Source organism: Peromyscus eremicus, chromosome 12 (genome assembly GCF_949786415.1).
Source record: "Peromyscus eremicus chromosome 12, PerEre_H2_v1, whole genome shotgun sequence".
NCBI classification, from domain to species: Eukaryota; Metazoa; Chordata; class Mammalia; order Rodentia; family Cricetidae; genus Peromyscus; species Peromyscus eremicus.
The window spans coordinates 39,002,936-39,027,121 of NC_081428.1; the positions used below are offsets into that span (position 1 = coordinate 39,002,936).

General features: G+C 39.9%; 1 protein-coding gene across 2 annotated transcripts in view; it reads left to right on the forward strand.

The window, feature by feature from the left end:
• Positions 1–21,372, forward strand: part of Adgrg7 (adhesion G protein-coupled receptor G7) — a 54,547-nt gene extending 33,175 nt beyond the window's left edge. For both annotated transcript variants that reach the window (XM_059277461.1, XM_059277463.1), the window contains 8 exons: positions 762–922; positions 2,356–2,511; positions 3,125–3,237; positions 5,532–5,875; positions 6,544–6,640; positions 12,350–12,505; positions 14,978–15,134; positions 21,055–21,372. In XM_059277461.1, coding sequence (XP_059133444.1) covers positions 762–922; positions 2,356–2,511; positions 3,125–3,237; positions 5,532–5,875; positions 6,544–6,640; positions 12,350–12,505; positions 14,978–15,134; positions 21,055–21,294 — 1,424 coding nt within the window. In that variant the 3' untranslated portion in view covers positions 21,295–21,372. The remainder of the gene's footprint in view (positions 1–761; positions 923–2,355; positions 2,512–3,124; positions 3,238–5,531; positions 5,876–6,543; positions 6,641–12,349; positions 12,506–14,977; positions 15,135–21,054) is intronic.
• Positions 21,373–24,186: the final 2,814 nt, after the last annotated feature.

The following is a 24,186-nucleotide window of genomic DNA, read 5'->3' on the forward strand; positions in this document are numbered from 1 at the left end:
AATTGTAAACTAGAGTTTCCATAATCCTCTTCTTGGCTTTAATTTGCTTTAGCAACTCACATAGCTCAAGTAGACACATTTACTAGTTTTTTTAATAAGTGTTATTACAAAGAATACATATAAATATGAGCACAGAATGAGGTATGAGTGAAGGGGTACAGAGTTTTGGTACCCTCTCTGGGAGTGTACCACACTCAGGAACCTCCACATACTTTGCTATTCCAAAACTCTCTGAACTCCATCCTTTGGGTTTTCACAGAGACTTTAATTGCATAGAAATAACTGAAGCATAGGCAAGCATGTGAAAATATGATTGGACAAAGAATATGATCTAATGCTCATAAATAGAATAGGGAAATTCAACAAGTCTAGTAACACTTCTCTTCCTTCAAGTCTGTGAAGCATCCCTGACTCTTGGACCTGGGGTAAGATATCTATTTAGATGAAATCTTAAAATTTACTAGATCAGAAAGGCCAAGAGAATGTCCTGATGGCCAGCCCCAAAAGAGACATACTGGTTCCCATGGCCTGAATTATGCAGGTGGTTATGAACCAATGGCTGTGCACAGCAATGTTATATATGCATACTGTAACATTACCATACTATATTGCAATCAAGTAAAAGCTCAGCAGGTGAACTATTTTTTATTGTACCTTATTCAAATATGAAGCAACCATGCAGTTCCCCAATGACCTGACACCTTTATTTTTGCTCGCCACCAGGTACATCTGTTGAATATTAATGTCTGTTTTCTCCACAGATAAAAATTCATGTGGTTTTGTAGTGTATCAAAACCACAAACTTTTCCAATCAAAAACTTTCACCGCTACATCAGATTTTAGCCAAAAAATTATCTCAGGCAAAATAAATGCAAGCGACCAAAATCCGGATGTTTCTGTGCAAATGGTATTTAATCCCACGGTGAGTCTCCCCATGAATAGAAATTTTAAAAATCTGGTTCCTCTTAATTACAAAACTGGAGATAAATTAAATAAAAGAACTCTACAGTCCCATGCAGGCTTCCTGGTTGTTGGTTTAGACTCTGTGAGTTTCCAAGAGCCAGGCTACCCTTTCCTGTGGGTTTTCCTCTGAAGTCCCTGAGGCCCCTGGCTCCTACAATCCCTCCTCCCTCTCTTCAGTAGGACTAGGCCCAATGTTTGGCCATGGGTCTCTGAACCTGCCTCCATCAGTCACTGGATGAAGGCTCTCCACTGACAATGAGGGTAGTCACCAATCTGATCACAGAGGATGGACAGTTCAGATAATGCATCCGCCGCTGCCAGGAGTCTTAGCTGGGGCCTTCCTTGTAGGCACTTCCTTGTAGAGTTCCCATGCCCACCCACTCAGAGTCCACCCAGGAGATCTCTATTTTCCCTTCCCAGGGAGATCCATGCATCTCCTACTTGGGCCCTCCTTGTTACCTAGTCTCTCTGGGTCTGTGTATTGTGGCATGGTTATCCTTTACTTTGTGGCTAATATTCACTTAGGAGTGAGTACATACCTTGTTTTCTCTTTCTGGTCTGGGTTACCTCACTCAGGATGGTTTGTTTTTTCTAGTTCCATCCATTTGCCTTCAAATTCCCTGATATCATTGTTCTTAACCTAGGCCCTCTGCATATAGGTGACAGTTGTTTAACTTGGCCTATTTATGGGACTCCTGGCAATGGGAGCAGGGCTGTCTCTGGTGATTTGACTGGCTCTTGGGGACCTACTCCTCATGCTGGGTTGCCTTGCCCAGACAGAATACAGGGGAAGGGGCTTGACAGCTTGATATACCATGCTTTGTTGAAGCCCGTGGGAGGCCTGCCCCTGTCTGAGCTAATACTGAGGGAGAGTGGGGACTGGAGAGGAGGGGAGATGGGAGGAGGAAGTAGGAGAGGAGGAAGGGGAGGCTGCCTGTGGTCGGGATGTAAAATCAATAAATTAATTTTAAAAAATTTAACCATAAGAAAAAAAGGACTCTACAAAACATCTCTTTGAAAACATTTTTGAAGTAACCATTTAAATCTTACCTAATTTTCTGACAAGCTATCTAAAGAGAAAGTGAATTGATTTGATTTGTATCCTTATGCACTTTCTTTGACTGGATGGTTATTTAGTTTGCTTTTGAGACAAACTCTCACTATACAGCTCTAGCTGGCCTTGAACTTGGAGCAGTCCACTGGCCCCAGCTTCATAAGTACTTGGATTCTAGCTATATGCTACCACACCTGCCTTTTTATGCCCTTATTCTTCCTTTAGTCTACAAGGAAGACATCAATGCTTAATATGTACTTACTTCTCTTGGGACTCTTATCCTATTAGGTTTTTTTTTCCCTATCCAATTAAGCATTGAACATGTCACCAATTCACAGTATGACAGAAGAGAATTCCAGCTTCACTCCTATGCCTGTGTCTACTGGAATTTCGTAACGAGGGACTGGGACACACGGGGCTGCCAAAAAGATGGGAGCTCTACAGGATTCCTCGGCTGCCGCTGCAACCACACAACCAATTTCGCCGTGTTGATGGTGAGAATGTGCAATTTATATAGGAGGTATAATTTGCACAGATCCTAAGTTCAGATGAAAATGGGAGATGCAGGGAATGAATGAAGTGGTAGGTCTAAAAGGGAACGTGCTAGAAAGAAAAGTAACAGTTTGTTGTTGTTGTTTACAATGTGGTCTTAGGATAGAAATAGACATATTTAGGTTAGCACTGTGTTTTTAAGCATGGAAAGGATGCATACATGTGAAAGAGATGGTGCATCCTACTGGATGAACTCAGAGTGAGGTCCATGAGAGAGAGGAACCATTTAATACATACCTGGCCATATGTAGGCCACTTTGACGTCTGGAAACATTTTCCTTTGCTGCTGTCCAAGTTGCTGCTCTTGCTGATAAGTGGAAAATAAATAGCTCTTAAATTCTTTATGTTTTTCCTATAGGTCCGTTCTCCCTTCCTTAAGCCTGTCCATGGCCAAGCTTCCCTGCACAAGGGGCTTGATAAAGAAAAAAAGAAGGCATATTTGGCCTCTGGCTGGTTATTTTAACCAATGTAATTCTACAATACTGACTTATATTAATATTTTTTAAATGCTTGGGCTAGCTTATTTAAAAATCTATGTCAAATTATTTTTTTCAGACTTTCAAAAAGGATTACCAGTACCCCAAATCCCTAGACATATTGTCCAACATTGGCTGTGCTCTGTCCATTGCTGGCCTGGCTCTGACTATCATATTCCAGATTGTCACCAGGTAAGAGGGGAAGGGCTGCTTTTCATGGGACAAACTGCTCTCCTGATTGTAATTTACTGGGAGCGTTCATTTCAGAATTTAGTTTCTCTAAACTAGAAGGAAACTCAGTCCACAGACTCATTTTTCAGAAGGCACAATCCCAAAGAGGCTGAGCTAAAGTTATGGTAAACATATAGTTACAAAATAAGGCAAAGGTTTCGACAGCAAAATCAGTAGAGCCCATAGCCCACAGATCCTTCAGCTCTTTGATGTGGAATGGAGCACGTCTGACAAATTGGATTGCAAAAGAGGAAAACATTGCTGAACAACCAAGTTTTGAAAATGGTTTTTAAAATAAGTGAAGTTTTCCAATGGTGAACCTTCTAAAGTTATTGTTTCATAGCTGTCTGTTTTTAAGAAAAAAAATCTTTAAATTTTAAGTAATTACTTACGAACGTATTTCTTCTCACCTGACTTTTCCACTGGACATCTAATTTTGTCTCCTTTGTGGGGTTTTATTGTTGTGGCTATAGGCTGCAGGACAGTTTATAAAGACAAGGGGCTTCTCGGCCTCCCTATGGTTTGGTGTGTCTTTTACTCCTGGCTCCCCAGGGCTAAGTACATCCTGGGCCTTATAAAACTGTAACTACAGAATAAACTGATCTATTGAATTTAAAACATTTTTTTTGCCTAATTTTATAGGTTTATAGGAGATTTACCATTTAAGCGAAATGTAAGCAAAATAGCCTAGCATTTTCTTGTAAATGCATCACATTATTGTATTTTTAACTTTAAAGAGTATATTTGGCATTAATTTAAAACTTACAAATGATTTTTAAAAAAATAAACCCTGGACTTTTTTCTACATCCAAACACAAGTTCATCTATTAATTTGTAACGTTCTATTTTGAGGCAGAAAATGCCATGTAGAGGTTCTTCTGCATGTAGCCTTTGTATATGTTTGCCAATGCCCAAGCTCAGTGACGTAGAACAGTTTATTATCTCTCATGAATCTGGGCCTTACTGGGGCTAGACTGGTCTAGCTAAGCTCTCCCAGGAAATGGTAATCAGACAAGAGCTGGGATGAATCCTCTGGAGGTTCCTCAAGGACAGTGCTTCTCAACTATCTTAAGGCTGTGACCTTTTAATACACTTCCGCATGTTATGATGACCCCCAACCATAAAACTATTTCATTGCTACTCCATAACTGTAATTTTGATACTGTTATGAATCTTAATATAAATATCTGATATACAGGCTATCTTATGAGGGGTCATGGCCCACAGGCTAAGAACCGTTGCTGTAGGGTATCAGAACAGCTGGATCTTCCTCTATGTACATAGACCCAGAGTATTTCTGGGTGGTTTCTTTAGTAGGATAGCTGGACTTTTCCCATGGCATGAGAACTCCAAGGAGCACAGTAAGAAAGCTGCCAAGGAGGCCATAATGGGGCTTTCGTGTGACCTGTGCTGGGACCCAAGGCAGCTTTGACTCTGTGGGACCTTCCTCCCTAAAGACAAACAAACATACAACAAACAAACAAACATATAAATACAAATTAAAAGGAACTTTAAAAATTAAAAAAATGACTTTATTGGTATAAAGTAGGTATATTGACATCTTTAGACCTAGACATCCACACTCTTGTTCTTCTAGTTGAACTTTGCTAAGGGTCATGAATGCATGGAAGGAGGACTCAGCATTACTGTACCCAATGGATAAGTCAGTCTCGGCCACCAGCTTTCAGTTACAGTCTGTTAGTTAATCAAGGCAAGGACAGGCCTGGAAGAGGACTATGGAGGGCACAAATGCTGGGGGTTAGGGCTCACTGGCCACTGCCTTCAGAGATTAGCTATCATTTCTTCGTAGTCAGAATGCAGTGGGTACCTCCACCTGTCGGCAGAATTCACTGCTTTGTAGAAACTCTTTTCTGATGTGAGAAAAGGAAGGTTTACCACCAGGCCATGGACTGGATTTATATTGAGCAATGCATTTATTTATTTCTTCATAGTTTCTCTGAGGATTTTAAAATTTTTTGTTTATTTTGTTATTTTGGGGTATATGAGTGTTTTGTCTACATGAATTTAAGGGCACTACATGCTTGCAGTACCCACAGAGGCCATAAGAGGGCATCAGAGTCCCCTGGAACAGGAGTTACAGAGTTGGGAAACACCATTGACTGCTGGGAATTGAACCTGGATCTTCTGCAAACCGAGACATCTTTCCAGCTCTGATTTTTTTTTTTTCAGTTGTGGTGTTTTCACTTAGGACCTAGTTCTTTATATTTACTTTTCATTTATTTTTTTATTTTTAGGAAAATCAGAAAAACCTCAGTAACCTGGGTGTTGGTCAGTTTGTGTGCATCAATGTTGATTTTTAATCTCCTCTTTGTGTTTGGAATCGAAAACTCCAATAAGAACTTAAAGATAAGTGATAGTGCCATCAGTGTTAACCCTGACAACAACGAAATACCTGTACGCGACACCGTTGACACCCCGAACCCCTCGTGCACAGCCATTGCCGCCTTACTCCACTATTTTCTGTTGGTGACGTTCACCTGGAACGGACTCAGTGCTACCCAGCTCTACTTCCTTCTGATTAGGACCATGAAGCCCCTCCCCCCTCACTTCATCCTTGTCATCTCGTTAGTTGGATGGGGTAAGGGTTTGCATCAACACTGTTCAATTGTTTGTATCAACTTGTTGCAATTGTTTCATGTAAACAAACACCCATGGGATGGCTAATCACTCAGGGTATGGGAAAAGGAAATAGAGTAATGAAGTACTGTCTCTGTCTAGTAGCTTTTTCTTCAGGGAGGAACCAGGACAGGTGTACTGGACATAGTATAAGCTAAATTAAAGAGGTTAGTTTTTTAAACATCCCTTTATCGATTTATGCTAGATTTAGAACAGATGCGAGTAATCTCCTGGCTACTTTGATGGGAGTGTTTCACAGAAAGTAATCAGAGTGCCTTGTTAAGAAAAAAATTCTTGAAAGTTATATTGTGTCCCAGCAAAGACAAATGGAAGAATTCTCAGTGAAACTCTAATTCAGACATTTTGTGATGAACATTGTGATCGGAGATACAAAGGAATGAAAAATCAGATGGGATTGGTATATAGAGACAACATTAAAAATAAATTAAAAAAAAGAAAAACAGAGAAAAATTCCATCTACATTTAATCTACCTCTACTCATCGGTCAGTGGATTGTCCAAAGAGGAAAAAAAAAATAAAGAGGTCAGATGCATAATTTACTGGAAGTCTTTTATAATTCATCTCCATCATGAGCAAACTATTAACTCTTTGTCTCTCTTTGTCACTTAGGAGTTCCAGCTATAATCGTAGGTGTAACAGTGGGGATTGTTTATGCCCAAAGTGGGAACAAGTCACACTGGGAGTTAGACTATCGGCAAGAGGAAATGTAAGTTTTATCTCTTTAAGCTTCTTTGACATAAAAGTATATGTATTTATTGACAGTAGCTCCAAGTATCTCCAAGTTTCACTTTTTAAATGTCATATTTTGTGATGGGTATTTTAAGTTCTCAAAAGCACATCATATTTTAGATAGGATGACACAGAAATTTCCTATGATCATTCCTGAAAAGGAAGTATCCACTGTTTGACCTTAGAAATCTGAAGCTTCTCATTTAAAATTACATCCATTTAGTTAGTGGGAAAATCATCCAGAATAATAGCTATGATCCTTAGTAACCATGTGTCTTGACCCTTCCTCTAGAGTGTGGATAGCAGTTATAGTGATTTTGCTCGGGGGTTGCTATGCAGGGGTGTCAATCAACCCTGAAAACATTTAATAACTCACAAAGCATGTTCCACATCTCACCCAGATGAACTCCTCATGTTAAACATGATTGTGACAACTATTTCATGGTATCATGTACCACAGATTCTTGCTAGGCCACCACCATGGATAATTAACTGTTCAGATCGGAAGAACCTGACAGTATGGTGTCTGAGGTTTTTTTGTTTTGTTTTGTTTTGTTTTTAATGTGGGAAGAACTGAGGAAAGCTGAGCTGAGCTGAGCTGAGGCTCCACTCTTTGTATTTCCCTCACCGACAGCAGCTGGCCTGCAGTTTATCCCTCCTCCTGTATCCCCCCCCTGTTCCTATCCCCAAATTCCACTCTAAGTATTACTCCAACTCACCTGAAAACCATATTGTCATAATGGCCCTTGAAGACGCCAGAGAAGACTATGGTGTCGAGAGACTTACCTGACTGATATTGCCAGCTGTAGGACTGACTGGAGGGCTGACCGCCTGGCTGGATTTCACAACCTTGACTTTCTGTTTGATTAGATTTCATTATCATTTTGAGTTTTAAAATTTAAATGTCACTATTAGAAATAAGAGATAGCAATATATCATGGGAGAGATAGCTTACTTTCATCCCATTATTAATTTATTACTATAACCCAGGCATAGAACTAGACCCATTTCCATGAATGCTTTCATGAGAGAGAGGCCAGTTTGCTTTAAGTGTACTCACACTGGGCTATCGATAATTTACAGCAGGTCCTTCGCTGAGCTGTGTTAGATGCTCAGGACGGCACTAGGCCACTGATGATTACAGATGGGAGGAGAGGATGTGTAACGTGATCGTCCAGATCATCCTCCTGCCTTCTGCCCGATACACGTGCCATCGAAGGTCACGTTACTCCATCGGTTGAGAAAGAGCAGTGGTTAATGGGGTTTCCCTGGGTTATTCTTCCACTCGTGCCTCCTCCACGTCTCCTGTTCTCCTTCACTGACCTCAGGGCCCTGACCCAGTTCCCTGACCTGGTGGCTTCTGTACGAGTCTAGAGAAGGAACAAATGCAGGGCAGGCCACAGCCCTCTAATGCACTACCTGGGTTCTCTATTCTGTCATCATCTGGGCTGCATCACACTCTGATGGGGAAAGGGTTGGCAGTACCGTGGGGACATAACATACTGGTGGTGAGTTTTCCCAGTTCATGCTGTAGAGGTTAATATGGGTCTTCCCATTGTCCGTGGCAAAATAACCAAAGCATTTAACACATCTGAAGTCCATGGAGGATGCTCAAGAGACTCCGTGTTTTTATTTTTATCAGCCTCCATCCTGTGACACTCTGTCCTAGAAATTCTACCCCATGACTGTAGAAGTTAACACCTCAAGGACCCATTCTCCTGCTCTTCCTCAGCAGTGTTCATCTCGAAGTATGTCATTTGATTCAGAATAACAAGGGTAAGGGGTGCCGTGAGCACAGAAGTACCACGGTCCCTCTTGAACTAAAGGAAAGGATAAAGGGAGAGATAGAGTGTTCCTTCTTGGCACATATTTTCCAATAGATGCTACATGCATGTCTCTTCCAAGTTTTCCTAGCCTTAGGCCACTAGAGATGCTTACAAACATCCATATCAGTGTGCACACACAACAAATGATGCTTCTCATAACTTGTACCTTTGAGCATTTGCAGGGGGTGCATTGTATTTAACCGTAACAGGTATCCTCCATCCACAGGTGAAACGAAAGGAAAGCATGGACATCCTTAAGATAAGCTTTGCACATTCTGATCATCTTACTTAGAGACGGCCCACTCTGTCTGTTAAAGGTGGACATGCCTGCTTGTTTATTAGTTCATTATAGACTTGAACATCATCTCAGTTTTATCACAGGTCATTCAGATTAGAAATACTATTCCTAACAGTTTAAAGAATAATGTTCCAGTGCAAAGCAATTTAAAAATTCTTAGTCATATACCATAATGTTGTACCTCCACAGGAAAGAAAGTGAATAGGAATTGAAAGCCAAAAATGTACTAGGCTTCTAGTTATGTTTTTTACTAAAAAAAATCCCTGAAATATATTTTAATCATATTTTTCTCCTCTCCCAAGTCCTCCCAGAACATTCCTGCCCACCCACGCAACTTTGTGTTCTCTCTCTGTCTCTCTGTCTCTCTCTTTCTCAAGAAAAACAAGAAATAAAAACAAAAATAAAATAAACAAGAAACACAGACACACAAAAATCCAAACAAACAAAATACCATGGAAACTGAAAACCAAAGCATAAAAACAAATGGCCATTAAGAAAAACAAGCAGACAAACAAACAAGAAATCAACACCAAACAAAAAGTCCTCGAAAATACCACTGAATTTGTTTCGGGTTGATCAACTACTCAGGCCTGGGGCTGGGCCTGACTGGGGAGTGTGGTTGGTATACCCACTGAGACTCCACTGGAGAAAACTGATTTAGCGGTGGCATACACAAGGCCTGCACACGTTCAAGCCAGATGGGGTTGCTGGTTATTTTCTAATGCTTGGATTTTTTAAATCTGTGTATGTCTGTGTGTATATGCCAGACAGTAGTTTGGACACTAAGGCATCATCTTGTGTGTGGATACATGTAGAGGCCAGAAGAATGCTTTGGATTCACTGGAGCTGGAGTTACAGGAGGTTGTATAGTGTGGTGGCTGAGAACCAAACCCCAGACATCTGTAAGACCAGCACTCAACTCCTGAGCCATCTCTCCAGTCCTTGGTTACTTTTGTAAATGGCCTGCTGTTCTGCCTGCTAATACCTCCTGGTCTTCCCCTAAAAACTGCTCAGAACAGTGATATCACCCTGAATTCTCCTCCACTCAACAGTCAAACCATCATTAACTATTTCTCCATTCTTTGTCGAGATAGGGTCCACTGGCCTTGAACTTCTAATGTAGCCATGGATGTTCTTGAACTCCTGCTCTTTCTGCCTCTATCTCCCCAATACTGAGTCTCCCAAATACTGAGTGTACAAGCGTGGGCCATTATCCTGGTCTTTCTCCTTACTTTTAAATAATCTTCACTCAGACTGTTTCTTGACATTTCTCCTGTTGCATGCCCCTCACAATGCAGTCACCTCTGGCTGGTTTCCTACTTTTGCTCAAGGCTGCTCTCATCACTGCATCTGGGGTAAGACTTTTTCAACCTAAGCCAGATCATGTTATGTCTCTCCACTCATCCAGAATGCAAGCAATCGCCCACAAAGCCTCAGCGGAGTTTGTATCTTTCCATAAACCTCATGCACTTACTAAACCGTTCTGAGCCACACTAGCCTCTGTTTCTAAAGCTGTCACCTCAGGGCATTTGAACATGATGAAATCTCTGCTTAGAACACTCTCAGCAACTTCAGGTCTTTGCTCAAGTATTATTTTTCTGCGAGACTTTCCCCCAACCACTCTATTAAATAGAAATCCTCCACTAATATGTGTGTGTGTTAGTTTTTAAAACACTTATTGCTCACATTATTTTTTATCCCCAATGTTCGTCACTGTCTGACATATTATCAATCTTAGTTTTTGTTTTATCTACATCTCTAAACTAAAATATTAACTTACTAAATTACGGAGTTCTCTTTACTGAAAATTCCTTGCTGTCTAAAATACCATCTGGCACATAGCATGTTCTCTCTAAATGTTTTTTAAATGAATAAATTATTTCAACAATATTATCAGGTGGCCACATCATTTTCAACTTTGATAAGAAATGAAAAGAGCGAAACCTACCCAAACTTCCTTCATCAAAACAGAAATAGCAACAGACAATCTACAAAACAAAAAGAGCACAATGGAGCTAAAGAAGTTTTGAAAACTCTTTTTAAGTATTAACATTTTGAGTGTCTATCAAGGGGCTGAGGAGGCATTTCCGTTGGAAAACGCTTGATGTGTGAGCATGAGGACCCAAGTGCAGGTGCCCAGCACCTTGGTAAAAGGGCAAGTGTGGTGACGCACACCTGCAATCTCCATGCCTGGGAAGCTGAGACAGGCAGCTCCCTAAGGCTCATGGGTCAGCCTAACTGATCCAGTCACACGGTTATTTTATGGCCTCCATAGGCATGTACCTATTCACACAAGTGCACACTGTCACACACATACACATACACACACCAATAACTAGCAGTAAAAAACTGTTTCAGTTACAGAATATTAAAGTAATAGAGCATTTACCTTCTACTGGCCCCTATTGACTCATAGAGTACAATGTTAATTGATGACATTTCTTTTCATATTCTCCAAGATATGCTAAGTGAGTTCCAGAAGCATTCATTGAATGGTGTCATTTGTTTAAAGAAAATGAAGGAAAAATATGTATTTGCTAACGTTTACATAGCCCAAATCTGTAAGGATACATCAAAAACATTGGTGAAATTTGGAGCTGGAAATATGATACAGCCATTTGTACCTTTCATATTATGAGCCAGGATAAGCTACATATCCAAAAGTATAATGAAAGTAATAGCTTGCCTAAAGTTAGGTACCTCATATAAGACAGGAGTAGCATCTAATTCAAGACTGTGGGCTTAGGAGTACATGTATTATTTATTTTTCTGTTATGGTGATGGAATACCTTTACACAAAGCACCTTAGGGAAGAAAGGTTTCTTTTTTCCTGGAACTCACTTGGTAGCCCAGGCTGGCCTTGAACTCACAGAGATCCGCCTGCCTCTGCCTCCCGAATGCTGGGATTAAAGGTGTGCACCATCACTGCCCAGCTAAGAAAGGTTCTTTTGGCTTTCTGTTGTATGGGGAACAGTCCACCCTGGCTGAGAAGGCATGGCAGCAGGAACATGGGGCCGCGCTGAAAGTCTCAAAGCAGAGCTATGACATTTCATCTACACACAGGAAGGAGAGAGAGAGAACAGGAAGTGAAGTTAGGCTATAAAACCTTAAAGCCCTCTTCCAATGACGCACTTCCTCCTGCAAGGCTCTGCCTCCTAAAGGTTCCACAACCTTCCTAAACAGTGCTGCCAACTGGGAACCAAGTGGTCAATACATGAGCTTCTAGAGGCACATTTCTGACTCAGATCACAACTCAGTAGTTGAGCTATTACCTAGCATGTCCCAAGACCTGGGATTCCTCTCTCCACAGTGAAAGCAGCAACAATAAAACTAGTAAATAGTTCAGGTCTGTCTGACTCAAAAGTGCATTTACCTTCTACTGGCCCCTACTGACTCATAGGAAATCGTGACAGAAACAACCTTTCTAGTGAGCTGAATTATTGAAAGTGACCTCAGATGTGTAAGATGTCAGAGGATATTATTAGCAAGGACTTCAGTTCCGTGAATGCCAATAATGTTTCAGTATTGGTTTTTTTCTGAGATAATCTGTTTTCCTCCACAGCTGCTGGCTGGCCATTCCAAAGAGTGATAACTTTGTGAAAAGTCCATTTTTGTGGTCGTTCATCGTCCCTGTCACCATTATCCTCATCACTAATATTGCTATATTCATCACAATCACGGTCAAAGTGCTGTGGAAAAACAACCAGAACCTGACGAGGTGAGCCTCCCGGGGTGGGAAGCTGCCCGCACAGACTAATGTAGATGTAACACAGCACCTCACTACACCCCAAAGTCCTGCAAAGGTTTTCAAAGCCCGCACACAGCATGGACATGTATGCGTATTCAGGAGAGATTTCCCAATGAATTTTGAGAAACTGAATCTGCTCACCTCTGCAGTCCAATGTGGTACACAGCATTATATACCACACTTCTGGGTCACGTGGGCCCAAGCAGTCCAGTGTGGTATACAGCATTATATACCACACTTCTGGGTCACGTGGGCCCAAGAGAAAATTAAACCGCGCAGTGTCAAGAAAAACATTTTCTCTTCAAAAATCCCCCAAATTCAGGAAACAGAAATGTGACCACTTGAAGAAACGAGAAGGCTGTAAGGAGGGAGATGCTGGCATCCACGTTTTCAATTTGAAAATTATCACCTTCAGTGCTTGAATTACACATTGCTTCCAACCTTTCAAACTTCATTGCAAGTATATAAAACTTGGAGATTTCACTTACAGATGTAATCTCTCTTATAAAAGGAGGAACATTTAGTGGCACTGAGACCACATTCTCTTGCTTACCAGGTCCCACCCAACTGCAAGTCTCCATACTGTGACTTCTCTACCTCCAGTCTGGGTTCTTATTGTTATGTCTAATATCTCTTGTTATTCAACAAGAGCTTTAGATTGGATAAGGATCAGAAACCACTGGACACATACATGCTGCAACCTCCTGTCCCGAGTTCACAACATGAACTAGGCAGAACATAGTACAGATGAAGCTGTGAGCTCAGGCTGAATCCGGCAGTTCTATCCATTCCAAGTGTCCTTACTATGAGGACATCTGTGAACTTACACTAAGTCCACAAGTGAGGATAGATAAATGGAAAACACCATCTCTTTTGAGAATATAATCTTCAATATGTTCTTTACAAATCAAAGTGTCATTTTTTCATACATGGTTAATAGCTCTTATTTAAAGGCTATATGGAGAAAATACTATTCTTGCTAAGCATTAAAACATGCATTTTAGTAATGTTGTGGGGGAAGACTTTGGTGAAGGGTTCTTAGCCTAATTGTACATTAGATTATATTTCCTGTATACAGAACATCATAATTTTAGGTCAGAGACATCAATCAAATTTGTATTTCTCAAATTTGACTGACAGCCCATGGTTTTCAATTGGCCTAATAACAATGAGAAGGGTATATGATTTGTTTTAGTTAACCCTTTTTCAAGTATTAGCTAGATACAAACCAAGTCTCTTCAACATTTAATGACTTAGAATGACAAATTATTATTTGTCATGGGATTGCGTGCACCTGGTAGTTGTTTAAGCTGGACAGGTTCAAACGCTGACAGGTGAGCTAGGATGATTCCCTTTTGTATGTAGCTGCTGGCAGTTGATTGTTAGTTGGCCTTGGGTGGCAGTTTTTCAGTTGGGGAAGCTTATTTGTGCTCTGTGCAGGTTTTTTTAATCCTCTATTATCCCAGCTCACGCTTCTTAATATATTGATATTATAAATTAATACAACAGATTCACATTTTGGTGAGTGCAGAGCCAAAAATGAGTATGACTAAAACATAAAGAAGTTGAGGGAAAAATGTATGACTAGCAAGGAGAGCAAGAGAATAAAGTTTCAATTTCACTGAACAAATGAAACATGGGGATTTTATTCGGGGGGGGGCTATATGTATTTACATGGGGGTGCCAATGCATAAGGAAGCCCAATTTAGGGTCATAATTTAAAAAGATAGCAGACACTTGTTTTGGGCATGTGTTAGCCCAATGTCTCAGAGCACATATGTAAAAGATTAAAAGAATGGACAGAAATACATCTGTATATACTCATTTTGCGCTACAAAGTTTTTACTGAAATGAAGGAAAGGGTGGTTTTGAGCGTGCTAACATGGGAGTCTGGTCCTGAAGAGGACTGCCTTGCTCAGTCACTAACACTGTAGGGATCTCAAGAGCAGCAAAGGAAGGCAAACTTCATGAGTGATTGCTTTCCAGTCTCTGGCTTACTCTCCTGGCCATAATAAGTCACATAGTCAAGACCAGATTCTGGGGGTACAGACTTCCCATGAGAGGGGAGACCAGTCTGCTTCTAAATACCTCATTTTCATGTCACCCAAGGTACAAGAAGTTCCCAGGTATCCCAACCTCCCTACAGAAAGGAATTCTTCACTAGCTCATCTTTAAGTAATAATCAACCAGAATCCCATTATCCCATTCTTAAAAAGTTGATTCTTCATGAAATTTCCTATGTAGTATTAAATGACTGATTTGCCTGAGCCTTGTAAAGTGCAAAGTGTGTGTATACACAAACACACACACATACACACACACACACACGCACGCGCGCGCACACACACACACACAAACAAGCAAGCTAAACATGGGTAGAGATGACATTAGTAAGCAGAATCCTAATAAGCCATATTTTCTTTCTTATTTTCTCCCATGTAGCACAAAAAAAGTTTCATCCCTAAAGAAGATTTTTAGCACATTATCTATTGCCGTTGTTTTTGGAGTTACCTGGATTCTTGCATATGCTATGCTAATTAATAATGATGACATCAGGATTGTTTTCAGCTACATTTTCTGTCTTTTCAACACCACTCAGGTATGGTATAGATGGTCTGAAAGTAGCAGAACACGTGGCATGGTACATAGTATCATCCTGGACCCACGTTTCCTTCCTGTAAAACTCCCTGAAGACCACCATTTAGTTACCTTTATTTGTAGACTTCATGAGAAGAACAAAAGCTTTCTGTGTTCTGTTCTGGCCTGGAGGTCACAGAGTAAGATCTCCATAGTGTTGGCACACAATTCCTCTTCTCTGAGTGAAAAATACCTCATAGGGCAGAGCATGTCCTTGTCTTTCTCCCATGCAAGTTGACTTTGGTTAGTATGTGCAATGGTCCTGATTCCTTGAACTTGGAACTCTGTGACAGGTTTACTGAATTTTTCTTTCAATTAAAAAAATGCGTTAAGATTAGATGTAGGCCCAGAATTTGAGCTATCTTTTCTGTAAATTTTAAATTACATTTATTGTAGTAGTATGGGGGCACGCATACCATCGAATATATATGTGTGGAGGTCAGAGGACAGCTTGCGAGAGTCAGTTCTCTCCTTCCACCACGTGGGTCCCCAACCATCTGAGATCCTCAACCTTGGTGGTAGGCACTTTGTCCTCTGAGTCATTTCACAGGCCCAGAAGCAAAGTATTCACCTTGGCAAAAACCCTGCTCATTCTGTGGTTGCTGGGTGTGAAGTTTTAAAATACCATTAAAGTTAACGATTACAGGCTCGAAGGGGGCTTTTCTATCCTTACCAGTATTTCATCTGGCTCTTTTAACTGCTTAGTGAAGAGTGCTAGAAATCTCCACTAAGGACTTTGAGTTTATGCGTTCCCTTGTTTTCCATTCTGTCAGTTTTTGTTTCATATCTTTTGAGGAAAGACTGAACAAACATTCATCCTCATGATATATATTCATGATTATTATATTTTCTAGATGAATTAGCTCTTTCATCATTTACATTAAGATGTCCTTTTATTTCTGATAGTATCTTTTTCCATAAGATATACCTTATCTTGTTATGTAAATTGGTTATATGATTACATGTGTGTGTGTGCATGCATGTGTGTGCCTTTAAATTTTAAGTCTATATTATGTAGGCATCAAATACACAGGCCTTGCCTTTTTGTCTGTTGTGACAGTCTCCATCACTTTATCAGAGACTGTAGCTTATTTGGATCTAAAGTACTCATTGATGTAGGTTGCCATTTTATGATTTGTCTTCTGTGGTCATTTGTTTTTATCCCTCTGACCCCCTTTTCCTCCTCACTTTTGAATATAATAGATTAATTATCTTTATGACTCCATTTTAATTCACATCCAGTAATCAATACCATTTTGCATTCAGGGATAAGTTCATGGATGCAGTATACATTCATAACATTCATAAGAAACTTAAAATTAATATTTTACAACACCCCATGAAATCTAAGGGCTTCATAACAATAGACGCCAGCCTGCCACCTCTCTTCCCATGTGTTGCATTTTCTTATGTCCTACATGTATATACATAATAAACCCCACAGAGAAGTACTATTTTTCCATTAAATAGACATACACATTTTAAGTAATTAAGAGGAAAACTTTATATTTGGTTATGTGTCAACCACTTCTAGGGCCTTTCTTTCCTTTCTGAAGATCTATGTCATATGGTATCATTTATCTTCAGTGTAATGGTATCCCTTAATATATCTTGTAATTTATGGCTTTTGGTGACCAAATATTTTCTTTGAACTGTAAAATCATCTATTTTGCTCTCGTTGTTGAAGGAATTTTTTTAAGTGCATATGAAACTAGGTTGACAGAGGTCCTTTTTTTCTTTTTTCTTTTTACCTTTTAGCTTTTTAGAGAAGCAATTTCACACACTGATACATTTCCTAATGAAATGTCCTCAGCCATCCGTGCCGTTCCACCGCACACAAGTGGGTTATTTTTCTCTGCTTGTGTCAAAGTTCTCTCTCAGCTTTAATGTCCGATATTTTGACTGTGGTGTACATGGCTCTTAACTTTCTTTGAATGTACTTTTCTTGGGATTGTTGAACTGTTAGAATCTTTTATGGTTTTCACCATTATTTTTTCCTGCCTTGCTTCTTTCTCCTCCTCCTGCTAATCCAGTTGTATTGATGTCATTGGATACTGTCCCACACATCACAGAGAGCTGTTCATTTTCCTCTTTCTTCTTGCTAGTCTTTACGCTAGCAGACCCTAGGTACTTATTTTCAAACTCACTCATTTTTTTTTTTTTTGTGGTTGTCTCTACTCCGTTGTGAAGCTTTTTGCTGTAGGTGTTATACTTATCAGTTTAAAGGCTTTAATCTGGTTTATATTCTTAAATTCTGTTCACATTTACTTTTTCCTTATTGTAACCACATTTCTGACACAGCCAAAGATCATCTGTTAAGTCTAATGCCTGAGTTGGTCATTTCAGCCACTCTCTATTCATTGCTGTTTTCCTTAGGATGGGTCATATTTTACTGTTTCTTTATAGTAATTTTGATTGCTTCTTGCATATTATAAACAGTGTAGTAGAGCAAATCTATATTTTGTTATATTCTGATCAAGAACAGGCTCACCAAATAATTAAACTTGGACTAAAACTAAAACTCTTTTTTTTTTAGGTTTTGTCACATTTACTTAATCTATTAATGCAATTTCCCCCCTTAGTTTGGGTGCACACGTGTGATGTGTGCATGCGCATATGTGTGCATATGTGTGCAGAGGCCAGAAGAGGACCTTGTATGGCCCACTCTATCATGCTCTACCTTATTCCCTTTGAGACAGGAACTCTCACTGAACTTGGAGCTAGGCTGGTGATGAGCACATCACAGGATTACTCTTTTTCTCTCCCTCCCATCTGGGGTTATTGGCACATGCATGACCATGCCTAGCTTTTATGTTGGTGCCGTGACCCAAACTCAGGTCCTTATACTTGAATAGCAAGCACTCATACCCACTGGACCTTCTCCCCAACCCTTGCTTTGTTTTTAAGCTTTCTGATCATGATTTCTTAACATTTTTGCACCCACATATTTTGATTGTTTGGATACTTTTCTCATGGTTTTTCATTTTGTTAAAAACAACTTTTTAACTATTTAGTTAAAATTAGTTAAGAAAACTAGCTAGCTGTAGTAGTGTGTGTCCATAGTCTTAACACTTGGGAGGCTGAGGATAACCTGGGCTACATAATGAGACCTTGTCATAGAAACAAAGAGGCTGGCAAGATAGTTCAGCAAGTAAAAGGTGTGTGGCCAAACTGAAGGACCTGATTGCAATCCTCTTACGCTATCATCTGTTGTTACATGCAGCTACCATAGTCTCCTTAACTCTATATATTGTGCCTAATATATTATCACCTTTTACATATAACTTTATTTTGAACATTTTATTATATTTCTAAAGTCTATTAATACAACCCTTGTTTATTAATGATTACTAGAAGATTCAACTTTCAGTCTTCAGAATAAAACAGTTATGTGCTGGTCCCTGCATCTCTTTAAAAGTAATGTATGTGAGCCGGGCGGTGGTGGCGCACGCCTTTAATCCCAGCACTCGGGAGGCAGAGCCAGGCAGATCTCTGTGAGTTCGAGGCCAGCCTGGGCTACCAAGTGAGTTCCAGGAAAGGCGCAAAGCTACACAGAGAAACCCTGTCTCGAAAAACCAAAAAAAAAAAAAAAAAAAGTAATGTATGTGAGAACAAATTTGTTTTGCAATGCTGGGACTCTTACCCAGGGCCTCTCACTTGCTAGGCAAGCACAGTTACTGATAATCTTACCTAAGGAAAATAATACTATTAACATAGTGTAGTTGTTTATTGCCTCATAATTTTATTGGTACAATTTAAAATTCACTGTCTGTAATTAACATTGTCAACAATATTTTTCTTAACAAAATTAATTACTTAAATTATATTTAATATTTTTGTTAACTGAATTTTATTTTCTCTCTCTCTCTCTCGCTCTCTCTCTCTCTCTCTCTCTCTCTCTCTATATATATATATATATATATATGTCCATTTTAAAAGTTTCCAAGGTATCTTATTAGATTATCCTATTGACTTCTTTGTTTTAATGAACGGCCATCAGTGATAGTATTTTTTTGATTAATCATTTTAGTAGATTGTGAATAAGCATTATTGAAGAGTTCCTAGCTGATAATTTGTCTTTAGATCTGGTACATGAACTACAAATTTGTTTGACATCTAGTTATTGACAAGCTTTCCCCCACTTGGAATTCCATAGTTACTAAAATCCCATGCTTATAGAAGAGTCTGAGATGATGCAAAATTAACTTCCATCATTGCTATTCTGTCCCCTTTAAACAATAATTCTGAATGTGTTTTAGACTATTTGAAGTTCCAAAATACTGCAAAGTTCCCAAGTACCAATTATTATTATTGTTATTATTATTATTATTATTATTATTGTTAGTACCAATAATAACATCTTTAGGATTTTGTTTTGTTTTGTTTTGTTTTTCAAGACAAGGTTTCTCTGTGTAACAGTTCTGGCTGTCCTAGAACTTGCTTTGGAGACAAGGCTAGCCTTGAACTCACTGAGATCCGCCTGCCTCTGCCTCCCAAGTGCTGGGATTAAAGGCATGTGCTACCATCGCCCGGCTTGGATTTTTTTAAAAATTATTTTATGAGTGTTTTGCATGTATATATGTCTGTGTACCAAGTACATGCCTGGTGTCTATGGAGGCCAGAAGAGGGTGTTGAATCCCCTGGAACTGGAATTATAGATAGTTGTGAGCCATGTGTGGGTGTTGGGAATCAAACCCTGGTCCTCTGGAAATGCAGTAAATGCTGTTAACTGCTGAACCATCTTTCTAGTCCAAAAATAATATCTTCAATGACAATAATGCACAATTAAACCCAGGAAACAGTACATTTTCATACAGTCTTTGTCCAGTGTTCCTCAGGGACAATTTTTTTTTGTTTGTCAAGACAGGGTGTGTAGTTTTGGTGCCTGTCCTGGATATCTCACTCTGTAGACCAGACTGGCCTTGAACTCACAGAGATCTGCCTGGCTCTACCTCCTGAATGCTGGGATTAATGGTGTGTGCCACCACCACCCAGCAGACAATTTTATCTATAATATAATACATTGTCAAAATCAAGGAATGGGCATTGATGCAATATTATTAGCTAGGCTACAAATAGTACTAGAAAGGCTCCTTAGAGGATATAATATACTGGGTAGTACATTTCTGTTACAGTTACAAGTAAGAGACAACACCATATGTTGGATAAGAAAAGTAGATTGAAATAAAAAAATGCAGTAATTCATTTCCAAGCTCTACTGATGATGGATAATCTTGGGCAAATTGTTTAATTCATCTGAATTTCAGTTTTCATGTTCATAGGGCTTAACTTATAGTGTTGATATGAGAATTGAATGAGAAGGATCAAATAATGAGGAGTAAACAAGAAGTGTCTGAAGCCAGTTCAGTAAATGGCACTTTAAAGACATGGAGAAAATGCTACCCAGCCTTGTGGGGTCTAATTTCTTATGAGTGTCTCATCTCCCTATGTAACGTACAGAAAAGCAATGACTAGCAGGGTTTTAATTTCGTGTTGTTAAGAGATTACCAAGTATGTGAAATTCCAGCTATGTTTCTAAATCTCCAGGAAATGGAATCACAGAATGTTGGAACTAGAAGAACGAATAGGTATCCCCCAGCAATCCTTCCACTTTCAGAAACTGAAGATCGTAGAGATTAGGGAAAGAGCAGATGTGCACAGCAGTAATCGCAAGTCAGGGCATGAACTCTGGTTATCTAAGTATGCATTACATGCAGCACTGCATCTGTGAGAAGGACATGCACATGAAGCAGCTGCACGCTCCAGTTGTGGAGCAGCTGTACCTCCTCATAATGGGAGAGTGAAATGAAAGCTCTCCATTCTGTACTACAGAATTCTGTACTGTAATACTGCCTGATACTAAACTTTAATTCTCTCTCCAGGGATTGCAAATATTCATCCTCTACACTGTTCGAACAAAAGTATTTCAGGATGAAGCTTCTAAAGTGTTGAAGTCATTGTCATCATCCTTCGACAGAGTGAAGAAGCCATCAATGCCTTCAGTAACCCCACGGGGACTGCGTTTGAGGATGTACAATATGCTCAGGTCCATACCGACCCTACATGAACGGTTTAGGCTACTGGAGCCATCTGAAGTGACTGAGGAAACATCTTTGTCTTGAAAGTAACCAAGCAAAGTCAAGGGCCTAATAAGACTGTTACCTCTGACGGTCTTTTCTATCCAACTCCTAAGAATTGTATCTGTTCATGTTATTCTCTAGTTCTCCTAGAATGTCTACCTAAAGACATGTTAAAACTTGCTGTTTAGGAATAATGGACTTGGTAGTTTTTTGTGGTTTTCACTAGACTATTATGTGAATCAAGTCAAGAATCTAGTATAGTATTCAAGATGTCCATTGTTATGTCATTAAGTTTGCATGACACACTTGGACAATCATGTAGAACTTACAACAAATTCTTTTACAGCTCATTAAAAAAGACATGAGGAAAAATTACCTTCTAGAACAAAATGACTCCTGATAAGTACAGGAGTGGCTTGCACACATTATGCTTTTGCCGATGAAGAATTTGTCAACCAGTTTCACCTCTAGGAAAAGATTTTTGATGTTCTTGTTGTTGTATTAAAAAATACGTTTTGTGACCAAATAATCAGTTCTGTAAGAAATGGATAGAGATATGACTTAGTAGACTGGTAAGCCTCTAGTTATTTACTGCACACACACACACACACACACACACACACACACACACACAATTATTGATGTAGTGACACTTGGACTTAGAAAATGAAAAAAAATGCAGTCACAATCATATGTATGGCTTTTAGAAGCTCTAGGTATTCCTAGAACTTCAAGCCGCTGAATTGTGAACGGCTTCCACTGGAGTGGGGAACACCCCACTGGACTGAGGAGATACTGTCTTTGAATTGTTGTTTTTGTTTTGCCATAAACCAGGCAGCTGGTACGAGCGTAGGAACTAAGGAAGTAACAAATTCCATGTGAACTTGGCATAGCCTCCTCACCATTCCCTAAAAACTGCATTCTTTCTTTAATTTTATTTAACTTATTAAATGTGTATCTGCTTTTTAGCCTGCATGTATGTTTATTCACCACGTACATGCAACGGCCTATAGAAGCCAGAAGAGGGGTCAGATCCCCTGGGACTGGAGTTATAGATAGTTGTGAGCAGACACATGCGTGCTGGGATTTGAACCTGGGTTCCTCTGCAAGAGCAGCCAGTGCTCTTAAATGCAAATCCTTCTCACCATTCCTCAAAGAATGTGCATTCTTACAGAAATGGTTACAAATGACAATCGGATTCCTAGGCAAACCAAGACAAGATTATTTGATCTGTAGTATAAATGAGACCTTGTGGGAGAGCAGACAAAGCGAAGAGAAGAAAGTACAGAAGAAGAGCAATTCTAAAGGGCCAGGACTCTCTGTGGTATTGTACTGCTACACCTAGATATGGGTTGGACACAGAGAAAAATGTAAGATGTGATTGACTCAAATTGGATCAGATGTGGGGTGGGGGCTGGAGAGATGGCTCAGAGGTTAAGAGCACTGGCTGCTCTTCTTCCAGAGGTCCCGAGTTCAATTCCCAGCAACCACATGGTGGCTCGCAACCATCTAGAATTAGATCTGGTGTCCTCTTCTGGCCTGCTGTATACATAATAAATAAATAAATCTTAAAAAAATTGGATCAGATGAAAATATCTCTTAAGTAAAGTCCTGTAAATGTGAAAAAAAAAAAGTCACCAAAAGCTATATTCAGCCAGAGGATGGGATTTCTCTTTTCCTTGGTGGCTATCCTTGTTTGTTTTTCCCAGTATCTTTGGAGTATACCAAGTAAGATTCCATACAATGTTCCTTTAAGTGTGCAAGGTCCACATGCAATGGTGGAGACTCATTCACATGAAACTCTGAAGTCCTACTGTCAGGAAACCATTCCTCTGGTTTGAACCTTTACCTGGGGTGGTAGTCAGCAGTCTCAAGGTCTGGTGATACAAATACAACCCAAATTTAGATTAAAGGTTAAAGGGAATTTCCTGGCTTAATAAATGTAAAGTCCAAGGGCCAAGTTGGCTTCAGATAATTTTCTATGCTCCATTTGTTTATGGTCCTGCCTTATCTATTAAAAACAGCTATTTTAAACTTTCAAGTGTCCTGGCTTGAGACATGAAATAATGCATGGTAACATTAACTCCAGGTCTAGTTAGAACAAAGGATAGTAATAATATATCAGGATTCTTCCCTGCTTCCTGTCTCTGTGTGTTTATCATTGTTCTCAAATATGGCTATTAACTGGCACTCCTAACCCTACATCCTTAAGGTCTAACAAGAAGGGGGACTTCATTCCTCTTGGCAAAGCACAAGATAAATCCTATTGGGCTTTTACTTCCTGTTCCAGCGGGAAGCAGGACTGCTGGAAACAGAGGACCTCTAAGACAGATCATTTATTTTACCTCCTTAAAAAGCACAGACAAACACCGGGCGGTGGTGGCGCACGCCTTTAATCCCAGCACTCGGGAGGTAGAGCCAGGCGGATCTCTGTGAGTTCGAGGCCAGCCTGGTCTACAGAGCGAGATCCAAGACAGGCACCAAAACTACACAGAGAAACCCTGTCTCGAAAAAAACGAAAACAAACAAAAAACAAAACAAACAAAACAAACAAACAAACAAACACACAAAAAACACAAATTGAGACCTGCTGCAGACGGCCACAGAGAAGCAAAGGGAGGAGACGATTCTTATTCTTAAGTCAGAGATGTGAAGATATGAGCTGGAGCTGAAAAACACTTCTTCCCTATGGTGTGAGCTGGAGACAAAGAATCAACCAGCTTTCACTGGAGAAAGGGCAGAGAAGAACCTTGGCTGCCACCCCATCCTACCCCAGGGCTTCCCAGCACGTCTCACATTGGATGCAGTCAGCAAAAAGCCAGCAGAGACAGGGGTCTATGGAGCACAGGAAGCCCTCTGCACCAGAGTACAGTTGGCAGGGAGAATCAAGGACCGACACAGGTCCAGAGCTGGTGTGTCCTACCCAGGACATGT